The 20,512-nt window shown below is 43.0% G+C and overlaps 1 protein-coding gene across 1 annotated transcript in view; it reads left to right on the plus strand.

Annotated features, from left to right (window-relative positions):
- PPP1R1C (protein phosphatase 1 regulatory inhibitor subunit 1C) overlaps nucleotides 1-20,512 on the plus strand; it is a 180,796-nt gene that overhangs the window by 153,392 nt on the left and 6,892 nt on the right. Inside the window, exon 6 of the mRNA XM_029605922.1 lies at nucleotides 3,601-3,750. Coding sequence (XP_029461782.1) covers nucleotides 3,601-3,750 — 150 coding nt within the window. The remainder of the gene's footprint in view (nucleotides 1-3,600; nucleotides 3,751-20,512) is intronic.

Below are 20,512 nucleotides of genomic sequence, written 5' to 3' on the forward strand. Positions count from 1 at the left end.
AAAACAGAATTGGAAAGAGTAGAAAGGGAGGGAGAAGAAACAGAGAGAAAGAAGAGAAAAAGAGGATAAGACAAGAGAGACCTAAACGGTGTTAGCACTATCGGTGCTAAGGGTAGAATCCCCAGAGGGATAACTTAGTGGGCCCCTAGGCGGACCAACGGCCAGTCCAAGTGGAACTTATCGCTCGAGAAAGATAATGAAACATGATTCCGGATAAGGAAAAATGAACAAAAAAAAAAAATTGTGCTTACAACGACTTATAGCGTCTCCAGCTAGTATCATGACCTCCGTAGAAGCCATTAATTGTTCAGGTCACCATAGCAGGCGTAATATCAATAGTGTGAAGAAAATCCTCTAGAGCCTGGGGCTGTTGATAGAGTCGCGTTTGATTGTTGTAGGTAACACGCATCTGTGCGGGGTACAGGAGACCATATTTCGCTCCAATATGCTGAAGTCTCGGCCGCATCGCCAAAAAGGCCTTCCGGCGCTCCGCAGTAGCTTTAGCCAGATCTGGCACAAATATTATATTACGGCCCTGATATTGAATAGGTGCCTGAGTTCTGGCAGCCGCCAGGATTTGCAGTACTTGAGGGTAGCGTAATAATTTAAATATAATCGGTCTTGGATATTTGGGATTAGAAGGTGGCTTGAATGGAACTCGGTGTGCTCGCTCGATTTCCAGCGGATATTGAAAATCTACGCTGAGGCTATTGGTAAGCAACTTAACGAGAAAGCCAGTTATATCATTGCCTTCCTCTCCCTCCATAATTCCAAGTAGGCAAACATTATTTCGTCTGTTCCTGTTAGATAAGTCTTCAATACTATTTTGAAGTTGCGCCATCTCTTTAGATATCTGAGGAACGGAGGCGGTAGTTAACAGTAAAGAGGAGACTTGAGATTCCACATCATCGAGTCGGGATTGGTAAGACTCCAGTTTAGCCGAAACTGTTACTAATTCCCCTCGTATCGCATTAGTAGCATCAATATTAACATTTATCAGTTCTTTTAGCTGGCGCAGCTCGGTGAGAACAACATCGGCAGACGCCATTACCTTCGTTGGCGGGGCCTTGTCAGGGGAAGGAGGGTCGGCCTTGGATCTTTTAGTGCCTGCCGACGCCGCAAACGCCGCTTCTATCTTCCCGGGTTTACTGGATGCCATCGGGAGCTTGGACATTCGCGAAGCTGAATCGGCAAAAAAAGGAAGCTGGAGACGCACAAAAAGTAGTATTTCCTTCCTATAATGAAAAAATCTCGAACGGAGCTACACACTTAGGCGGCCATTTTGATCGTTGCGCAAGAGCGCCCCCGATCGCAAAGCTATTTTTATGTTGCAAGAACCCAAGGAAGTGGTACAGTATAGGGGGTTAAATTATTCTAAGCATGAAAAAAGAGAGGAATCTGGGGATGATTATTTCTGATGATCATATGATGGCCAAACAGGTGGCTAAGGTGATGGCAAAATCCACAAAGATGCTTGGGTGCATGGGAAAGGTATGGTCAGCAGAAAAAGGAAGTGATATTGCCCTTGTATAGGACTCTAGTGAAACTTTATTTGGAATACTATGTACAATTATGGATACCACACCTTCAAAAGGATATAAATAAGTTGGAGTCAATCCAAAGGGTGGCTACTAATATGATCAGGGGTCTTTGTTCTAAAGCATATGGGTTAGACATAAAGATCTGAACATGATGGAAACAAGATACTGGGCTTGATGAACCCTCAGTCTGACCCAGTTTGGCAATTTTTATATATCCTAGAGGAAAGGCGAAATAGGGGAGATATGATAGAGACATTTAAATACCTCCAAGGTTTCATGCACAGCAGGTGAGCCTCTTTCACCAGAAAGGAGGCTCTAAAACATGGGAATCATGAGATGCCTCAGAAATAATCTAAAGAAATATTTATTTTCAGAGAGGGTGGTGGATGCATGGAACAGCGTCCCCATGGCGGTAGTGGGGACTAGGACAGTATCCCAGTTTAAGAAAGCATGGGATAAACCACAGCAGATCTCTGAGGGGGGTGGTAGGGATTGTAAAGCTGAATTAGTTGGTGTGGTTGAGCAGACTAGATAGGCTGTATGGTCTTTTTCTGCCATCATATTTCTTTGTTCTATATTTCTAACAGAATTTGAAGATATTTTTACACCCTAAATCTGTAATTTATCAATTCTTCTTTCTTAAAAAGTGTTCAATTGTTTCACTGTCCCAGTCAAAGAGGCCACATTTCAAGTCACCACAGCCCTTACAGCTTTCAGAGAAACACTGGCAGGAACCAGTACACTGAGTAGTTTTAGGGTGGGGGTAGAGGGCAAAACTAACCATGGCTAGAAAGGCAGTTGTGGCATCTCTTCTCCCCGCTCTACTCTCATCTCTACCACAGATCAGGCAGCTGACTCTTACCCCTTCAAGAGGGTCCAATGAGAGACCAGAAAGATCATTTCTTCCTGTCCCAGTCACAGGTTCTCCCCTCCCACTAACTGCTCCAGTTCTCCAGTGTCCTGCATGGGTTCCTGCTTTGGCTTGCTGGCATCTGATGACATTAATCAGTGTTCTAGACCAGAGCTCCTACAGTGATTTCACCAACTTCAGCAGTTGTGTGGAGATCTATCCCTGGAGCTTAGAGAGGCCTCAATAAGGGGAAGGAATGATGTTGACTGGTTCATCACTCCAGCTAGGTTCAAATGCCAATCCCCAAACCAAAAAGGAATCAATAGGACCCATCAGCTGAGAGGGGACCATTGATGCAGTACTGTGCCTCCTCTTGGCTTTCTGCTTCATAAAAGTAAAGCCCATGATGAAATAGCCGGTTAGTGGTTCAGAGCTCCTGGACCATGCATACTTATGTCTGCTATCTTACTCAGGCCCCTCCTATAGTTAACATTTAATTTAAACCTCCCTCCAAAAATCAATGATCTTGATGTTTGCATCTTGGTATCCATCAATAAGATATATCAGGGTTGAGAGTAGAAGGTAAGGTTCAAGGTTTATCCCGCATAGGTTGTGGAGGCTTTAAGATCTTCTTATTACAGTACTATAGGACAGAGAACTATTTATTTATTTATTTATTTATTTATTGATTGATTGATTGATTGATTGGCTTTTTTTATACCAGTGTTCTAGAGAACATCACATCGGTTAAACTAGTGAAAAAATGTGGGTATTAACTTTCTAATTTCACAGTACAAATCTACAATTTATAATGTCTACAGCTTTGTTACATAGCCTTTTCTTTTGTTAATCATTATTTTTGGCTTTTTTGTGCTTTGCTTGATTTTGCTCATTTAACATCTTTATTTTATTTTCCCGGTGGTGGGTTTACCAAGCAGTTCTGTTATCTGGAGAGACTGAGCCAGGGCTGCTTTTATCCAATTGCATTTACAGATGCACAGTTCTCATTTTCTAAGAAAAAGAGAACTATATGGCCATATATACAATGAAGTATAACCAAGATTCAGACTGTCCAGATAACATGGAATCAGCTAGTAACCCTTTTCAGAGCGGTGGGTCATTTTATGTAAAAAAAATATATATTTTTTTTCCTTTTAAATAAAAGGTTTATTAGTTTATTTTCTTTGTTTTACTTTGTTGCATCTACAGGCAGTGGACAGACAATTTCTTTTAAATATAATGATAATCAGCAGTCCTCAAGCACCATACAGCAGCAGATAATAACAGAGGCAGATGATCAGCCTAGAAAACCAAGGAGAAAAGACACTCCATTTCAGCACCAGGCTCCATTTGTTCCAGGTAGGGGGTCCTTCAAAGCACATGGGAAGATTTGATATTTCAGACTCTATTGAGCTGAAAAAATTTCTTAATGAATAGGGCCTTAGGATAGTAAGAAAATGAAGTTGATGAGAAAGAATGCATTGATTTAATCTTTTTGTGGGTATCTGTTTTTCTTGGCTCTGAGAACGAGGCATTGCCCACTTTATTGTGGAGCATTACTGTTACTTTCATCTGTGTTATCTCAGACTAGGATTTCTACAACATCAGCATGCCCTGCATTATATATAGAGGTCACCCTGATATCCATGCTATTGCCAAGAGCGTGTGCCTCCATATTCTTTTATAAGTCAACTTGCATCAAGGGTGAGTCATTGGTTCCTTCTCTCAGAGATGAAACAGTGCATGTTCTGTCAGATACATGACTAACCCTCTCTGAGCCAGATTTTCGGTAAGGCACCTAGCTTAGATCCAACCAGCTATTTTTGAGTTGATAAGATTTAGGTGAATTTTCAGTCATTATCTAGTCAGCTAGGTCATAAGTGCCAGCTCTGTGGGTGCTGTGGGATCTTGAGCACCCTCAGTATTGAGCAAACTCCTTCACTGTGTCCATGGATTTAGAATTTGAATTGAATTTTGCACCCACGTTCCTTTTGAAAAATTAGCTCCTGTGAGCTAGGTTGTAGCTGGAAATATTCCTAAAGTTAACCTAGCTAGCTATAATATAACCAACTAGATTTAAGCTGAAAATGTGACCCACCACAGGTCCTAGTACCCAAATCCGTAGGAAAACACCCTCAACCACCTGATTTCTCAAATTACAAGTGCCATGAATCCCCCCCTACCCTATCCATGAATCCTACCCTCTTCCATCGCCTACCCGATCTATCGAATTAGAAATGCCCTGAGCCCCCCTTCCACCTGTTTGATGTTTAATAAAAGTCTCCCGAACAACCCCTGATCCCTCTACCACACACCTTGGCTGGATGAGAAAACATTCCCCACACAGTTCCTCTGATCCCCTCCTACTGACCTAATGTTGAATTTTCAAAAGGTCCTCCACATAGCACCATAGATCCCCTCCTCTCACCTACCCAATGCTGAATAAAGTTTCCCACATAGCTTCCCCAATCTCCCTCCCACCCACACGACCTTGATTACAAAAAAAGTGTCCACACAGCCCTTCTAATTACTCCCCCTCCACCTGCCAAATCCTGAAAACATTCTCCCACAAATCCACCCCATCCTGCTTCCCAACCACTTGATCTTAGACAAATAAAGGTCTCCTCTAGCAGTCCACCTAGCCCCCTCATGACTCAGCCTCCTACCCCCAAAAGTTCAAAATGCTGAGCTGGCAGGAGAACACTTACTTACTTTCTAATGGCCCAGTATCCAGCGGAGCAGAGGAAGCATTGAAGCTGTGCAAGAGATTTGCTTTATTCAGCATTGGGCAGGTAGGTGGAGGGATAAGAGGTCTAAGTGGAAGACTTTTCTTTATTCAGCATTAGTGGGTGGGAAGCGAGTTTGAGGGAGTTGTGAAAGGGCCATTTTTATTTAACAAAGGGAAGGCAGAGTAAGGGGCTGCACAGGAGATATTTTTTATTTAGAATTGGACAAGTAAGAGAGGCTATCAAGGTCCTCTGTAGGATATTTTTTTTTATTTAATTTTGGGCAGTTGGAGTTTGGTCATGGCACTTGTACTTGGACACATCATGTGGGAGTGTGAGGGTGGATCATAGGCTACAGGAAGAACAGGTATAGCTGGATAGACTTAAGTCTACTATTCTTGTGTTGAGGTTTGGCCATCTATGGGGGCTATTTTCTAAACAGTTATCGCACGTGATAAACCCCTATCGCACGAGAAAGGGTTGTTAATTAGCTGGAGGGGAGGAGTCGGGGCAGGGAAGGGAGGAGACAGGGTGGGGAGGGGAGAAGTCAGCCGCATCACCGCTGCCGGCGATAATGTGAAATTATCGCCGGCATCACCGCTGCTGGCGATAATGTGGTGAATAGCACCACTTTTCATGGTAGTGCTATTTGCATGAAAGGCCGCACTGCGGCCGGCAAAATCACACCGCCGGGGTGCGAACGGCTGCAGCCTTTCGCAGGCCTGCCCCCCCCTTTGTCCCCCCCTTTTTTCGCTGGATTCATCATTCTGCGAAGAATGATGAATCCAGCCCTATGTTAGCCAGTTGGTGCTGAAAATTAGAACTAGTGGGCTAACTGGCTAACTTTCTGTCTCTGACTTAATCCTAACCCTTAAATTTAGCTTCTCAAGGCTTTTATCTAGCTAGCTAATTCCTTACTAGTTGACTAGCTGGCTTGAAAAGTTCCCTCCTTTAGTAGAGAAGTTCTAGGGCCACTACCCTAATGGAATAGTTTATTTTATTTCAACATCCACAATCTGCTATATCTCATTAGAAAATGAACATTTCTTTCTATAAGGATTATCAGATTTTAGGGCATACAGACCATATTTAAGCTTCCTAACCCACCATCATAATCATAGATCCCAAGTCTATACAAAATTTTTTTCAATACACTGAAAAGAGTATAAACTAAATGGCACAATTTTACTAAAAGTAATGAAGATGGAAATACTCATCGTATTGAACACAAGGAGTTGAACGTTCAAAGCCCTTGGACATTCAATACTTTGACATGCCAGGGTTGTGGACATTAAACTCGTTTAATTCAGGCATATCACATGAAAACACTGTGTTTAATACCATGAGGATTTCCATCTTCATTATTTATATTTGTTTATTATTTGGAATTATTACCGATCTTTCTGAATAAGAAATTCACCAAAGCCAGGGTACAACAAGTGAAGGGGCAACATTTAATCCAAGATAATATGCATCATAATATAGAAATAAGATGCTCAACATTATGCCTAAACTTTAATTCACTATTAATGTCTAATTAGATAAATACAGACCACAATAAACTTAACTTGAACTAAATACATAAGCATTTCAATGGTAATTTAGCAGCACATACAAATTATAGCAAAATTGTGCCATTGAATTTGGACTGTTTTCAGTTCCCTGAAAAAATTGTTTTGAAAAAAAAGAACAAACACTTTTTTGTATGGCTTTGGGACCTATGATTATAATGGAGGTTTTGCAAGCTTGGGGCCGGATTTTAAAAGCTCTACATGCACCGGGACTATTTTATAAAGGCCTGGCGATGTGCGTAAAGCCCTGGGATGCATCTAAGTCCCGGGGCTTTACTAACGGGGCTGTCTGGGGGTGGGGCCAGAAGCCTCCGACACAGCCGCCATTTGCTGCTGTGTTGGAGAATTGCATGCCGGCAGGCTGCCGGCGCATGCAACCTGCGCCTGACTCTAGGCAGGCGCAAAAGGTATGATAAGAATTTGGAGGGGGGGGTTAGAGTATGGCTGGGAAGCTTAGGTTAGGGGGAATGGAAGCTCCCTCACAGGCTGCTCCGATTTTGGAGCGGCCTGGGAGGGAACGGGAGAAGGCAGCATGGCTCAGCGCGGTCTCGTCGTGCGCAAGGTGTACAATTGTGCTTGCGCCGACCCCCGATTTTATAACATGCGCGCTCACTTTTTAAAATCTACCCCTTAGATTATAGCTTATATACCCTAAAATAAGAAGATCCTTCCATAAATAATTTTTTATTTTTGTAGTGGGATACAGCGGATTGTGGGAGTTACAGTATAATTGCCAATCTGGATAGTTTGTGGTGTTTTATTGCATGATAGATTATATTATGTCATTGTATAGTTCTTTTAAATTACTGAAAACAGATCTTTTTAAAATCATTTTCTTATATATAGAAACATAGAAATGACGGCAGAAGAAGACCAAACGGCCCATCCAGTCTGCCCAGCAAGCTTCACACATTTTTTTCTCTCATACTTATCTGTTTCTCTTAGCTCTTGGTTCTATTTCCCTTCCACCCCCACCATTAATGTAGAAAGCAGTGATGGAGCTGCATCCAAGTGAAATATCTAGCTTGATTAGTTAGGGGTAGTAGGGGTAGTAACCGCCGCAATAAGCAAGCTACACCCATGCTTATTTGTTTTACCCAGACTATGTTATACAGCCCTTATTGGTTGTTTTTCTTCTCCCCTGCCGTTGAAGCAGGGAGCTATGCTGGATATGCTTGAAGTATCAGTTTATTCTTCTCCCATGCTGTAGAATCAGAGAGCCATGCTGGATATGCATCGAAAGTGAAGTATCAGGCACATTTGGTTTGGGGTAGTAACCGCCGTAACAAGCCAGCTACTCCCCCTTTGTGAGTGCGAACCCTTTTTTCTTCTCCCCTGCCGTTGAAGCAGAGAACTATGCTGTATATGCATAGAAATTGAAGTATCAGGCTTATTTGGTTTGGGGTAGTAACCACCGTAACAAGCCAGCTACTCCCCTCTTTGTGAGTGCAAATCCTTTATTCCACATTTCCTCTTGCTGTTGAAGCTAGAACGATGTTGGAGTCACAGTAAGCATGTGTACGTTTATTGAATAAGGGTATTGTCTCCAGGCAGTAGCCATCATTCTGGCGAGTCATCCACTCTTCATTGGCGGCCTCTTGACTTTATGGATCCACAGTGTTTATCCCACGCCCCTTTGAAGTCCTTCACAGTTCTGGTCTTCACCACATCCTCCGGAAGGGCATTCCAGGCATCCACCACCCTCTCCGTGAAGAAATACTTCCTGACATTGGTTCTGAATCTTCCTCCCTGGAGCTTCAAATCGTGACCCCTGGTTCTGCTGATTTTTTTCCTATGGAAAAGGTTTGTCGTTGTCTTTGGATCATTAAAACCTTTCAAGTATCTGAAAGTCTGTATCATATCGCCTCTGCTCCTCCTTTCCTCCAGGGTGTACATATTTAGATTCTTCAATCTCTCCTCGTACGTCATCCGATGAAGATCCTCCACCTTCCTGGTCGCCCTTCTCTGTACCGCTTCCATCTTGTCTTTGTCTTTTTGTAGATACGGTCTCCAGAACTGAACACAGTACTCCAGGTGAGGCCTCACCAAGGACCTGTACAAGGGAATAATCACTTCCCTTTTCTTACTCGATATTCCTCTCTCTATGCAGCCCAGCCCAGCCCAGCTAGTTCCACATGAAATAAAAGTTTAAAGGATGCTCCCACATTTTCTGATTTTAAAATTGTAAAATATACAAGTACACACCACCATTTGTCTTATGGGTTGAGTCAAAAATTATTCTTTTTATCATTTTCATGGAAGTATATAATGCTCTTCTCTGTATAGTTAATTATATAAAGGATATGCCTAGCAAAATGAGTGCGGGATTTCTAAATCCATTTGGTTCTCTCTGTAAAGGGAAGTTCAACATTTGTCTGGTATCCCCTTTATTTGATTTGAGCTAGAACACTTGTATTGACATCCCTACTTTTGTGAAAATTGCCATCTACCCACAGGGTAGACAGAATATTGGTTTAACATCTTATTTAAAATAAAGCACTCTCAAGCTGATGCAATATCGGCTCCTGTAAAATGGGCACTCATGATTGAGCACCCGTTCTCCTAACGTGCTCCCAGACACCTCTCCTGGGCATGTGATGCATTATTTAAATGAGGGGTCACGCTAAAAAGGAGGCGCTAGGGAAAATTGTGCATGCCTACCACCTCCTTGGCATTGGGCACACAGAAGAGGCGGCTGTCAGTGCGGGTTGGGAAAATGAACACTCAATACAAGTGTCCATTTCCCCCCGCCACCGGCACAAAATACCAGCACAAGATACATGGCCTTTACTGTCTATCTTGGAGTAAACTTTGCCGTATTGCAATGGGTGCATTGGCCGCATGGGACGTTTTTTGAATCACAGAGATTAGCTAATAGCCTCATCTGCACGGAATTTACATGTGATGAGTGCTATTAGCTAAGCGCTCGATTGGATGCCCGTTTTGGACATGCTGATTGCTGTATTGCATCAGGGGTTATGGACACGTGTCCAAAACATGCGTCCAATCACGTATTAAGCTGTGCGCTGCCTACAGCGCATGGTATTGCATCAGCCTGTATGAGCAGCAAAGTTCCTTGTAATACAGTTCTGGGGCATTATCTGAGTGTCACTGAGTCACCAGCACAACTCCCTGCAGTATCCAATGCTCATTAAAGATCTTCCAGCCAAATAATGGTATCACATAACTTCTGAAATCACACTATATTGTGTAATAAGCCCAGGGTCAGTGAGTAGGTATTAAATGTAATAAAACAGGGATAGGCAACTCCAGTCCTAGCATGACACACACAGGTCTAGTGTTCAGGATATCCTCAATGAATATAAATGAGGTATATTTACATGCACTGCCTTCATTGTATAGAAATATATCTCATGCATATTCATTTTGGATATCCTGAAAACCAGACCTATTTGTGGCATTGCAGGACTAGAGTTGCCTAGCCCTGCCATAGAATATGGTCACTTGTTCTTAAATCTGTTATCGGTATCATATCTGTAAATAAACATTTAACTTTAAATAATCAATAAAAATTGAGATCAATGATTTGGTAAGTGTTAAATCAGTTCTGTGTTTCCTGTCCTCTTTCCATGGCTGGACTTAGGTTACCTCTATGGTCATTGGCCTGTCTTATAACTGGGGTAGAAAGGAGAAGGTAATAAGAGAGCCTAAAAACCAGATCTATGTGTGACACTCCAGGACTGGAGTTGCCTACCCCTGCTCTATGACATTTAATAATCCAAATTTTCAAAGTAGACTAATGTAAGTAAGTCTTCTTTGAAAATTCCTGGGTAATGCCAGTACATGCATGAACACATACACAGGAAATTAATTTCTTCTTGTAGATGTATATGCATACTTTCAAAAATCCAAAGTATACGCACCAATGCTTTCTCCACCATAATGCTATCCTAGAATGAACATCACAAGGGTGGAAAAAATATGCATGAAATCAAGTTACATACATATTTTTTCCCACACATTCCTCTGGATAATTTTCAATAGCTGATTTATGTCCATAAACGGGTTTATGCTCATAAATCATTTTGAAAACTACCTCATGTAACCATGATGATTTTACTTTGCCTGAATAACTTATATGTCAGCTTTTAAAACTGCTAATTTTAGTAAAGGCAAATATGAATTAATAATAAAAATGGAGCTTCATAATATCCCCTGAAACCTGCTGGAAGCTTAATTCTAATCCAAAAGATCATATCAGATAGATATATTAAGTGCATTTTTCAAGTGTCCTTAGCTATTAAAAAATAAGATGTGCTTTTTGAGTAACACACATGTAGATTCCTCCTAAGAATAGTAAGCATAGATACTCTCTATATAGGGTCTAATTCACTAAGCTTTTTTTCCCCCTTAGATGGAGAACAGGAGAAAAGCCCAAGTGACTCAGGACCTTAATCAGTTTAGTTTTGATAAAGGAACAAAGTTATGGAAGGGCACACAGACCATTGTAGAAAAGAACTGGCAATTTTGTAGTGGGCGAGAATATGATCCAGAAAATGTCACACTGAAAAACTGTGGGATGTTTATTGATGCCTTACCATGGACTGCAATGTCTTTCTAGCAGTATATGTCCCACATCTTAATTCTCTACATTCTCCAATAAATTTCCATAATATTGCTCGTCAGTGTTTTCCCACTGAAATTCCATTGATTCCTCTATGTATTATGTTAATGTGGATTTTTTTTGTCTACATCGAGCTCTAGTGGTTGTAATATTTGTATTTTATTTATTTATTTGATTTTTATCTGCTTTTTGGTACTTAAAAGTGGATTACATTCAGATAGTGTAGGTATTTCCTTATCCCCAGAAGGCTTACAATCTAAGGGGGTGATGCATCAAGCTGTATTATTTATTTTATTTATTTATTTAATGATTTTCTATACCGTTATTCGAATAAGCATCATAGCGGTTTACATAAAACTGAGGAGAAATACAATGAACAGGAAGAGGGAAGGGGCAGTGAGGAAGAGATGAGCTCTGAGAAAAGGGGAGGAAAAAGGATAGCGCAAAAACCTGGGAACAATTGTCCAGGGCTAATAAGGCATTATCTACAGGATTACAGTAGGCATCAAACAATAAGCATCAAACAGTATACAAAGAAGTTGAAAATATAATAGCAAACTGCGGGAGCAAACAAGGTGCAAAATTGGCGCTGAGTACAGAGAGGGGGAGGGAGGCTAAAAAGGGTTCAGATCTGGGTAGGTTTGATTAAAGAGCCAAGTCTTCAAGCCTTTTTTGAATTTTTTTGTGCAGACTTCCGATCTAAGCTCAAGGGGCATGGAATTCCAGAGGGATGGGCCTGCTATGGAGATGGCTCGTTCCCTGGTGGAAGAAAGGGTGTGCAGTTTTGAGTGAAGGGGTGATAAGGGTACTTTGATGGACTGATCTAGATGGCCAGTTGGATGAGCGAAAATGAGGAGCATTGTCAAGCCAAGAGAGGTTATGATTGTAGAGAGATTTGTGAATGATAGTGAGGGTTCTATGTATAATATGGGCCGGGATGGGGAGCCAGTGCAGTTCCTTGAGAATGGGGGTGATGTGATCAGCTTTACGGGTATTAGTCAGAACTCGCGCCATGGCATTCTGCAGTATTTGGAGGGGCTTGATGGTAGTGTAGGGGAGGCCTAGGAGTAGGGAGTTGCAGTAATCCAATTTTGAGAGTAAGGTCGCTTGTAGGACTGTGTGGAAATCATGTGCATGTAACATGGGTTTAAGCTTTTTTAGAATGTGGAGCTTGAAGAAGCCTTCTCTTAGGGTGGTGTTAATGTGCTTTTTAAATGTGAGTTGATTGTCTATAGAGACTCCGAGATCACGCACATGAGATGGGAAGAAGTCGGTGGTAAGATTAGGGTCTTGATGATTGAGTAGCAAGAGGTTCTGATGGTTAGAAATGATGAGGAGTTCGGTTTTGGAAGTATTGAGGGCTAGATGGAGATTGGTAAGGAGAGTGTTTATGGAAGTGAGGCAGCTTTCCCAAAACTTAAGGGTTTTGAGAAGGGATTCTTTAATCGGGTTGATGATTTGTACATCATCTGCGTATAGAAAAAATTTGAGGCCGAAGTCAGTGAGGAGATGGCAGAGAGGCAGTAAGTATATATTGAAGAGGGTGGAGGATAAGGAGGAACACTGTGGGATGCCTTGGGTCAAATGGATGTGGGAGGATTCAGATTTGGTGATTTTGACAGAGTAGGCTCTATTGTTTAAGTATGATGTGAACCAGAGTAGGGCAGTGTCAGTTATGCCAATATCGGTTAACCAGTCCAAGAGGATTTTATGGCTAATGGTATCAAAGGCAGCGGAGATGTCAAGGATGGCAAAAATAAACGATTGCCCATGATCCAAGCCTTTTAGTAAGGTGTCAGTTAACGAGCGTAGGAGGCTTTCTGTGTTGAGCGATTTGCGGAAGCCAAATTGAGATGGGTGTAGGATGTTGTGAACCTCAAGGTAATCGGAGAGTTGGGAATTGACAATCTTTTCCATGACTTTGGCCAGGAATGGAAGGTGATATACTTGATATTTTGCTTCTACCTGCCCAGATACCCTCCCCTATTACAATGACATTCTTTCCATGCAATTTGCATGCATGTGACAAATGCATGCCATGAAAGTCAATATTAGTCAATTTGATGTAAATATTTTATTGCGGCCGACTAAGAATATGGTCAGCTGCGATAAAATAACAACACCTGTCTGAAATGTGTTAAATGTGTGGTGGGGGGGGGGGGGGAGCACTGTGGAGGAGGTGTATCGTAGAAGATCTTGGGTCCAGCGGCATTCTATCTCGGCTGCTTAGCGACTTGCGGAAGCCATATTGAGAAGGGTATAGAATTTTGTGGTCTTCTAGGTAATCAGAGAGTTGAGTATTGACCAGTTTCTCCATAAGTTTGGCAACGAAAGGGAGGTTAGAGATAGGGTGGAAGTTGGTGAGTTCTCTTGTGTCTAAGTTTGGTTTCTTTAGGAGTGGTTTGAGGGTGGCCATTTTTAGCGTGTCTGAGTAGATTCCTTGTGATAAGGAGCAGTTTATAATATTGGCCAATGGTTTGGAGCTGGTGTCTGGTATCAGTAACAGTAGTTTTATTGGGATGTGGTCTGACGGGTGGCTAGATGGTTTCAGTCTCTTTAGTAGGAACTCGATCTCCAAGGAGGATGTGGGTTTGAAGGCGTCGAGGTTAGCTCCAGCATAAGATGAGGTGGTGAACGGTAAAGGAGGAGAAGTAGTGTTGGTGGGGAGGAGTGTTAGGATGTTGGAAACTTTTTTCTGAAATAAGAGTGCGAGTTCGTTTGCCTTGGTTTGAGATTGATCATCTGGGATGGTTGGGGCGGTGGTTTTTGTGAGTTGGGAGACATAAGAGAACAGGGCCCTAGCATTGAATTCTACTGGCGTAGAAGTCTCTACTGAATTCTACTGGCGTAGAAGTCTCTTTTTGTATGTAAGATGGAGCTCCTGTAGCAGTGGAGGGTACATTTATAATCGGACAGCGTACTGTTGCAGGGGGCCTTTCGCCATTTGCATTCCTTGTGTCTGAGGTCTTGCTTCATCTTCTCAAGTTCAGGGGAGAACCAAGGTTGTTTTCTTTTCAGGGTCGGTTTGATTATTTTGACTGCTTGGGGGCAAAGTTTATTGGCTATTGATTCTGTGATATTGTGCCAGGTGAGAAGGGCTGAGTTTGGGTTAGAAACATCCAAATTTGGGAGTTCTTTGGATAGGTGTTCACTGAGCACATCTGACGCGTAAGTTTCCTGAAGTGGATGGTATGATGGGGGTGGGGAGAGGTCGGGCATTCTTTCATCGTGAGAGTGGTGGATATCAGTGAGTGGTCCGACCAAGGGACTGGGATGCAGTCCAGAGCGCTAGGATGTGATAGGCTGGAGTTTATGAAGATGAGGTCTAGGGTATGTCCCGCTTTGTGGGTGGGTTTGTCGATTATTTGTCTAAAGCCCATGGCCCTGAGGGTGATGAGGAAGGCCTCACAATTGGATGAGGTCAGTGTGGAGTCGACGTGTAGGTTGAAGTCTCCCAGGATCATAGCTGGGAAGTCTGTGTTTATGTATTTTACTATGGATTCTATGAGTGGGGAGACATCAGTGTCCAATAGCCCTGGGGGGGCATATACTAATAGAATTTGAAGCTGATTGGATTTGAAGAGACCCAATTCAAGTTTAGTGGAAGTCTTGACAGGTTGTAGGGTGAGCCTGAGCTCTTTTTTGGCTGCTAGTAGGCCACCTCCTCGTTTTTTGTTTTTTTTTGTCTGGGAAGTGAGAAGATGTCATATATGTGCGAAGGTAGTTGATTTATCAGGGCTATGTCTGAGATTTTGAGCCAGGTTTCCATGATGGCACAGATGGCACAGATGGCACAGACATCTGTGCCATCTGTGAGTCCAGGAGATAGTCATTGAAGATTTGAGTCCAGGAGATAGTCATTGAGGATTTGAGTTTTCTTTGTGAGTGATTGCACATTGAAGAGGGTTAGAGTGAATAGCGTGAACCCCAGTAGCTGAGTAATGAGAGAGGTCATGATAGGAATAAAGGTTTTGGATGAATGTCTCAGGGGTTGAAGTAGTGATTTTATGTGGATAAGGTGACGGTGATATAAGATGGGGATAGGGTAGGCTTGCATCATGCTTCTGGTGGTGTCTGTTCTGTCGGGGTAGTGTGGTATTAATGACGCTCTATCGAGGGGGTTGAGAAAGGTGAAAGGTGGGGGGGCCTGGGTAACTAATGGGAGTGAGAGGAGCGGAGAAGTTGTCTGGGTGGAAGCCTCGTCCCAGGTGTTGGCAGGAAACTAGAGTTCAGACGTTGATTGATGCTTATGTGTATTGCACTGAGTGTAAAGGTTCCTACTCCATGTAAGTCTGGGTGGGTTGGAGGAGAAGGAGGAGGCTGCGATCAAGTTGAGAATAGCTCTGGCTGGAGGAACTATGAAGTAGGAGTTTGAGATGGGGGCACTGGAGGATGTTCTCAGCACTGGTGCGCACGAAGGGGCACCAGTGCTGAGAACTGGGACCATCGTGCGCCCTTTAAGGGCACTTTGGATGATGTCGGGAGGTGGGTGGGCTTACCGCGGGTCCCTGCTGTGCTGGGCCGGTTGGGGCTCCAGGCCGGTTTGGGTGCGGGCTGCCTGCCTCGAGGGAGGCTGAAGAATCGTCTGCCTCCCCTGATCCCAATGGGTCAGTGCCTATCGTGCGGGGAGGAGGGCCGTCCGGGAAATGGCCGGCCTGGGACCGTCGTGTGAGGATAATTTAACTATTCTGAATAATTTTGTATCATCCGCAAATTTGATAACCTCACTCATATTCCTTTCCAGACGAGTGAGTGAGGTTGGAGCTGCCACCAACTTACTATTGGTGGCAGCTCCAGCACAGCACTCCCTCCTAGCAGCAGCAGTATGTCCAGCACAGTGCTCCCTTTTTATTATCAATAGTAGATCTGGCAAGGCACTCTTCTATACCTTCTACATAGAAACAGAGAAACTTAGAATCAGAAATGACAGCAGAAAAGGACCAAATGGTCCATCTAGTTTGCCCAGCAAGCTTATGGTTGTATTTGCCGCACCATACAAGTCACCCCCATACTTTTCAATTTCCCAGACCATCAAATTCAGGGCCCTTGACAGTTGCTGTTTGAGTCCCAGTTACCTGTCACCTCTTGCCGGTGAAGCAGAGAACATTGTTGGAGTTGCATCAAAAGTTTTGAGCTTATTGGTTAACGGTAGTAACATTCACATCAGTAAGTTAATCCCATGCTTATTTGTTTTCCCAGATTATAAAATTCAATGTCCTTATTGGTTGCTGTCTGAGTCTAATTCCCCTTTGCCTCTTTTCTCCCTGCCTTTGAATCAGAGAGCAATGATGGAGTTGCATCAACAGTATGAAGGCCTATTGGTTAAAGGTAATAACTGCCATACCAACAAGTTACCCCATGCACCATTTTTTTCATTTCCATCCTATAACCTTTAGGGATCCACAGTGTTTATCCCATGCCCCTTTGAATTCTTTCACTATTATTGTCTTCACCATTTCTTCCGGAAGAGCATTCCAGGCATCCTGGATGTTGGTTTTGAGTCGTCCTCCCTGGAGTTTCATTTCATGACCCCTAGTTCTACTGTAAGAGGGGACACCTTAAGAGGGGACACACTGGGGGTGGTGACAATAATAAGAAAAAGCTCCATGAGGTATATGATCATTTGCTAACAGCTGATACAGTGGCGAATACCATGATATATGATATCAGCTATCAGAGACAGCCATATAGCCCTTAAATTGTTTATTAGTTTAATTGAAAGGGGTGAATTCAAGAGGCTTGTGGTGGTTTGTACTTTATAACCTTACCAAAACCAGAGGCATGCTGCATCCAGAGGGACTAGAAGATGATCTGGATAAAGAAGGAGGAGACACATGGCCTAAGATGGCCTTCAGAACCATTGAAGGAGGAGACACATGGCCTAAGATGGCCTTCAGAACCAAGAAGGAGGAGACACATGGCCTAAGATGGCCTTCAGAACCATTCTACAAGCTATCATTTTTTCTAAGATCGATTACTGTAACTCTATCCTACTGGGCCTACCTTCCTCCTATACTAGACCCCTCCAGATGTTACAAAACGCTGCGGCAAGATTACTGACAAACTCCAGGAGGAGGGACCATATATCTCCAATCCTAAAAGATCTCCACTGGTTGCCTGTTCACTTTAGAATCCTCTACAAATCTCTTTCCATAATATACAAAACCATCCATCAACACACCCCACTCGACTTACAATTCCCATTCCAAATTTATAACTCCTCCAGACCAACAAGAGACACACTCAGAGGATCTCTTCAAGTGCCCCCAGCCAGAACTACCAAACACATTACCTTGAGAGATCGGGCTTTTTCAACAGCCGGCCCCCTTCTATGGAACTCCATCCCACCGGACCTTAGACAGGAGCCCAGCCTCCCAACCTTCAGGAAGAGACTTAAGACCTGGCTGTTTAAAAAAGCTTTCCCGGACACCGATTAATTCTATTCAGCCAGATTCTACCACTTCCACATGTAAAAATGTTATTACTAATGTAAATACCTATACCTAATGTTATTCTCTCCCTTTTCTTCTCTCCTCCAGTTCTTTTACCTTGTTATTTGTAACTGCTTCCTTCTACACAAATAGGTTATTGAATTGTTCACTGTACACCCCTGTTATATGTAAACCGGCATGATGTGTTTGCAACATGAATGCCGGTATATAAAAATTTTAAATAAATAAATAAAATAAGTCAACAGGAATTGCAGAAGATACATTGCCAGAGGCACTGACAGGTTGTAGAGGAAAGAGACACTGATACATTTTAGAAGGTGAACATACATTTATTTATATGGTGTACTCAATGTGATGACTAATACATTAAATCAATTTAGTGCTAGACATACACATTTGTTGGTCGATTCATTTGATTTGTTTTGGCAGTACAGTTGCCAAATGGCTCCAGATTTTCAGGACAGTTTGGTCCAGGTGGTTTTACTCACCTGCATGCAGGTACTTATAGTCTTGCTTTTCTTAGGAAATTCAATAGGGAAATCAGAATAAATCCCAGCATGCAATGGAGTAAAACTAGGACTGAATCAACCTGTCCTGAAAATCTGGACCCAGTTGGCAACCCTATTTGGCAGATAGTGCATATCTCACGAATGGAGAGTATGCATGCACAATGGATAGTGTACGCATATGTAGTTTGGCAGCAGATGTGTATGTGTACTCTCCATTCATGAAATATGTGTTTACCGCCAAAATGAATCAAACAAATCCACCAACAAATGCACATTCCTATTTAGTGCTTCCTTGGCTACCCTCTTTTTTGGGGTGGGGGAAGTTCTGGTGCATTGGACTCACCAGTTCTGGTGCTCCTCCACAGTGGTGTCCTATTTCAGCTGATGCTGCCTTGGAGTGCATGGGACTTGATAGCAATGGCATAAAAGCATAGCTGCTGGAGGGCTCTGCAGGGCTCTGAGTCAGCAGAGAAGATGGGTCGGCATCTGTGGCGGACCTTCCTTCTTCAGCCCTTGGAAATTTGGGTGCATTTGTCTCTGGTAGTGGTAGTGGTAGTGGTGCTTCTGCAGGCTGCATGGATGGAGGTGGTAGTGGTATAAGAGGAGCTGGTACCATGATGAGTAATGTTGGAGGAATTGGTGGAGCCATCAATCGTTCAGGTGGAGCTCCAGCCTAGGGAGGAGCCATCCAGCCTGGTAGTGCTGCAAAGGCTGTTGATGGTTGCATCCAGTGGGGCATCATGTAGTAGGGAGCTGATGGGGTAGTGGCTTCCTGGAGGGGAGGGCATCCTCTGCAGCATCTCCCTCCACACTGCCATCTGGGCCTGTGTTTCTTTCTGAATGCCCCATAGCTCCTGCTGCATGCCCTACATCTCCTCCCTCACAACATCTTTGAGGCCATGCATCTCAATCCTGAGTCTTGCAATCTTCTTTACCACTCTGGAACTCATTTCAATGATGTGCCTCTCCACAAGATTTGCCTTTACCTCCTTTTTTCCAAGAGAGATGAGCTCCTCCTCTGCTGTACTATCTTCCTGTTGGTCACCTGCAAGCTGTCCGAGATCTGGAATGAGAGAAAGACTAGTGGTCAGCTGGGTCTCCTCCTCCTCCATCGTGGGCTGTTGCTGCTCTAGTGTTAGGTGCTTCTCTGTGGGTCCTTCTTCTGCCCCAGTGTCCTCTTCTGGGCTAGCAGGCAGCATTCCTGATCTCTGCCTTGCTCTTCGGAGGCCATATGGTCCTAGTCCATCAGAGTCATCACCTGGCTGCTCTCCTAAAAAATGGAAATTTGTACAAACTTTAAATATACATTCTAGTTGGGGATTTCTCTTCACACTCACTTGATCTTCCTTTCTGCCTAACAGAATAGCTCCATGATCCCTAATATAATACTTCCTGCTACACCACTAACTATAGAAAGCATTCCCATATTACAGTTATTGACTCTGGAAACATTTGTTATGCACCATGCAAGGCCAGAGAGTGGACCCACTCAATGGTGTGACTCTTGAAAAAGGTTGCTTACTGGCTTCACATGCTGAGAACTGGAAGATCCAGTCTGGATTTTAGTCATAGCATTCTGGGACTAGTAGTTCTGACTTCCATAATGCTTTCCCTTATCAAAACGACTAGAAATCCCTGCATACCTTGCAATAAAGCCTAGACTGGATCAACCTGTTCCAAAAATCTAGAGCCAGTTGGCAACTCAATTCTTGATTGCTTGGCTATCTGCATTGTGCATCAAATGATATTTCAAACACATAACATTTCTATATGTAAGGGATTGGTCATTCATGTCCCCTTTAAAGATTTCTTGGACCCTTATTAACATCCTGTATGTGTTGTTAACTGATCTGAGTACCCAAAGTAGGACAGAGATTTCATCAGGCCTAGCCTGTCAGCTGTCAACATAGTAGCCATTAGCAACAGAGGTGCTGCACTTGTCCATTGGGTGGGGTGTATTCCTTGAGTGCCAGCATAGGGATGGTATCTTCACAGAGAAGCTCGTCAGAGATTAGAGGAGAAGATTTCTAGGTAAGGACTTATGGGAAGACTTATGGGATGATACGAATTAGTGGACAATCCTGCATGGAAAGTAACCTGCAGGGCTATGTATGAGTCAGAGAGTTATGGCTCTCTGACTCATACATAAAAGGACTTTACTGTTGTAGAGCATAACCCATAAGATGCAGCAAATAACATAACACATCCAAATTAAATATCAATATTAAAATATTTTACCAAAATATAAAAATATATGTAAAAATAGTAACAAACTTTG

This window comes from Rhinatrema bivittatum, chromosome 6 (genome assembly GCF_901001135.1).
Source record: "Rhinatrema bivittatum chromosome 6, aRhiBiv1.1, whole genome shotgun sequence".
Classification (NCBI taxonomy): domain Eukaryota; kingdom Metazoa; phylum Chordata; class Amphibia; order Gymnophiona; family Rhinatrematidae; genus Rhinatrema; species Rhinatrema bivittatum.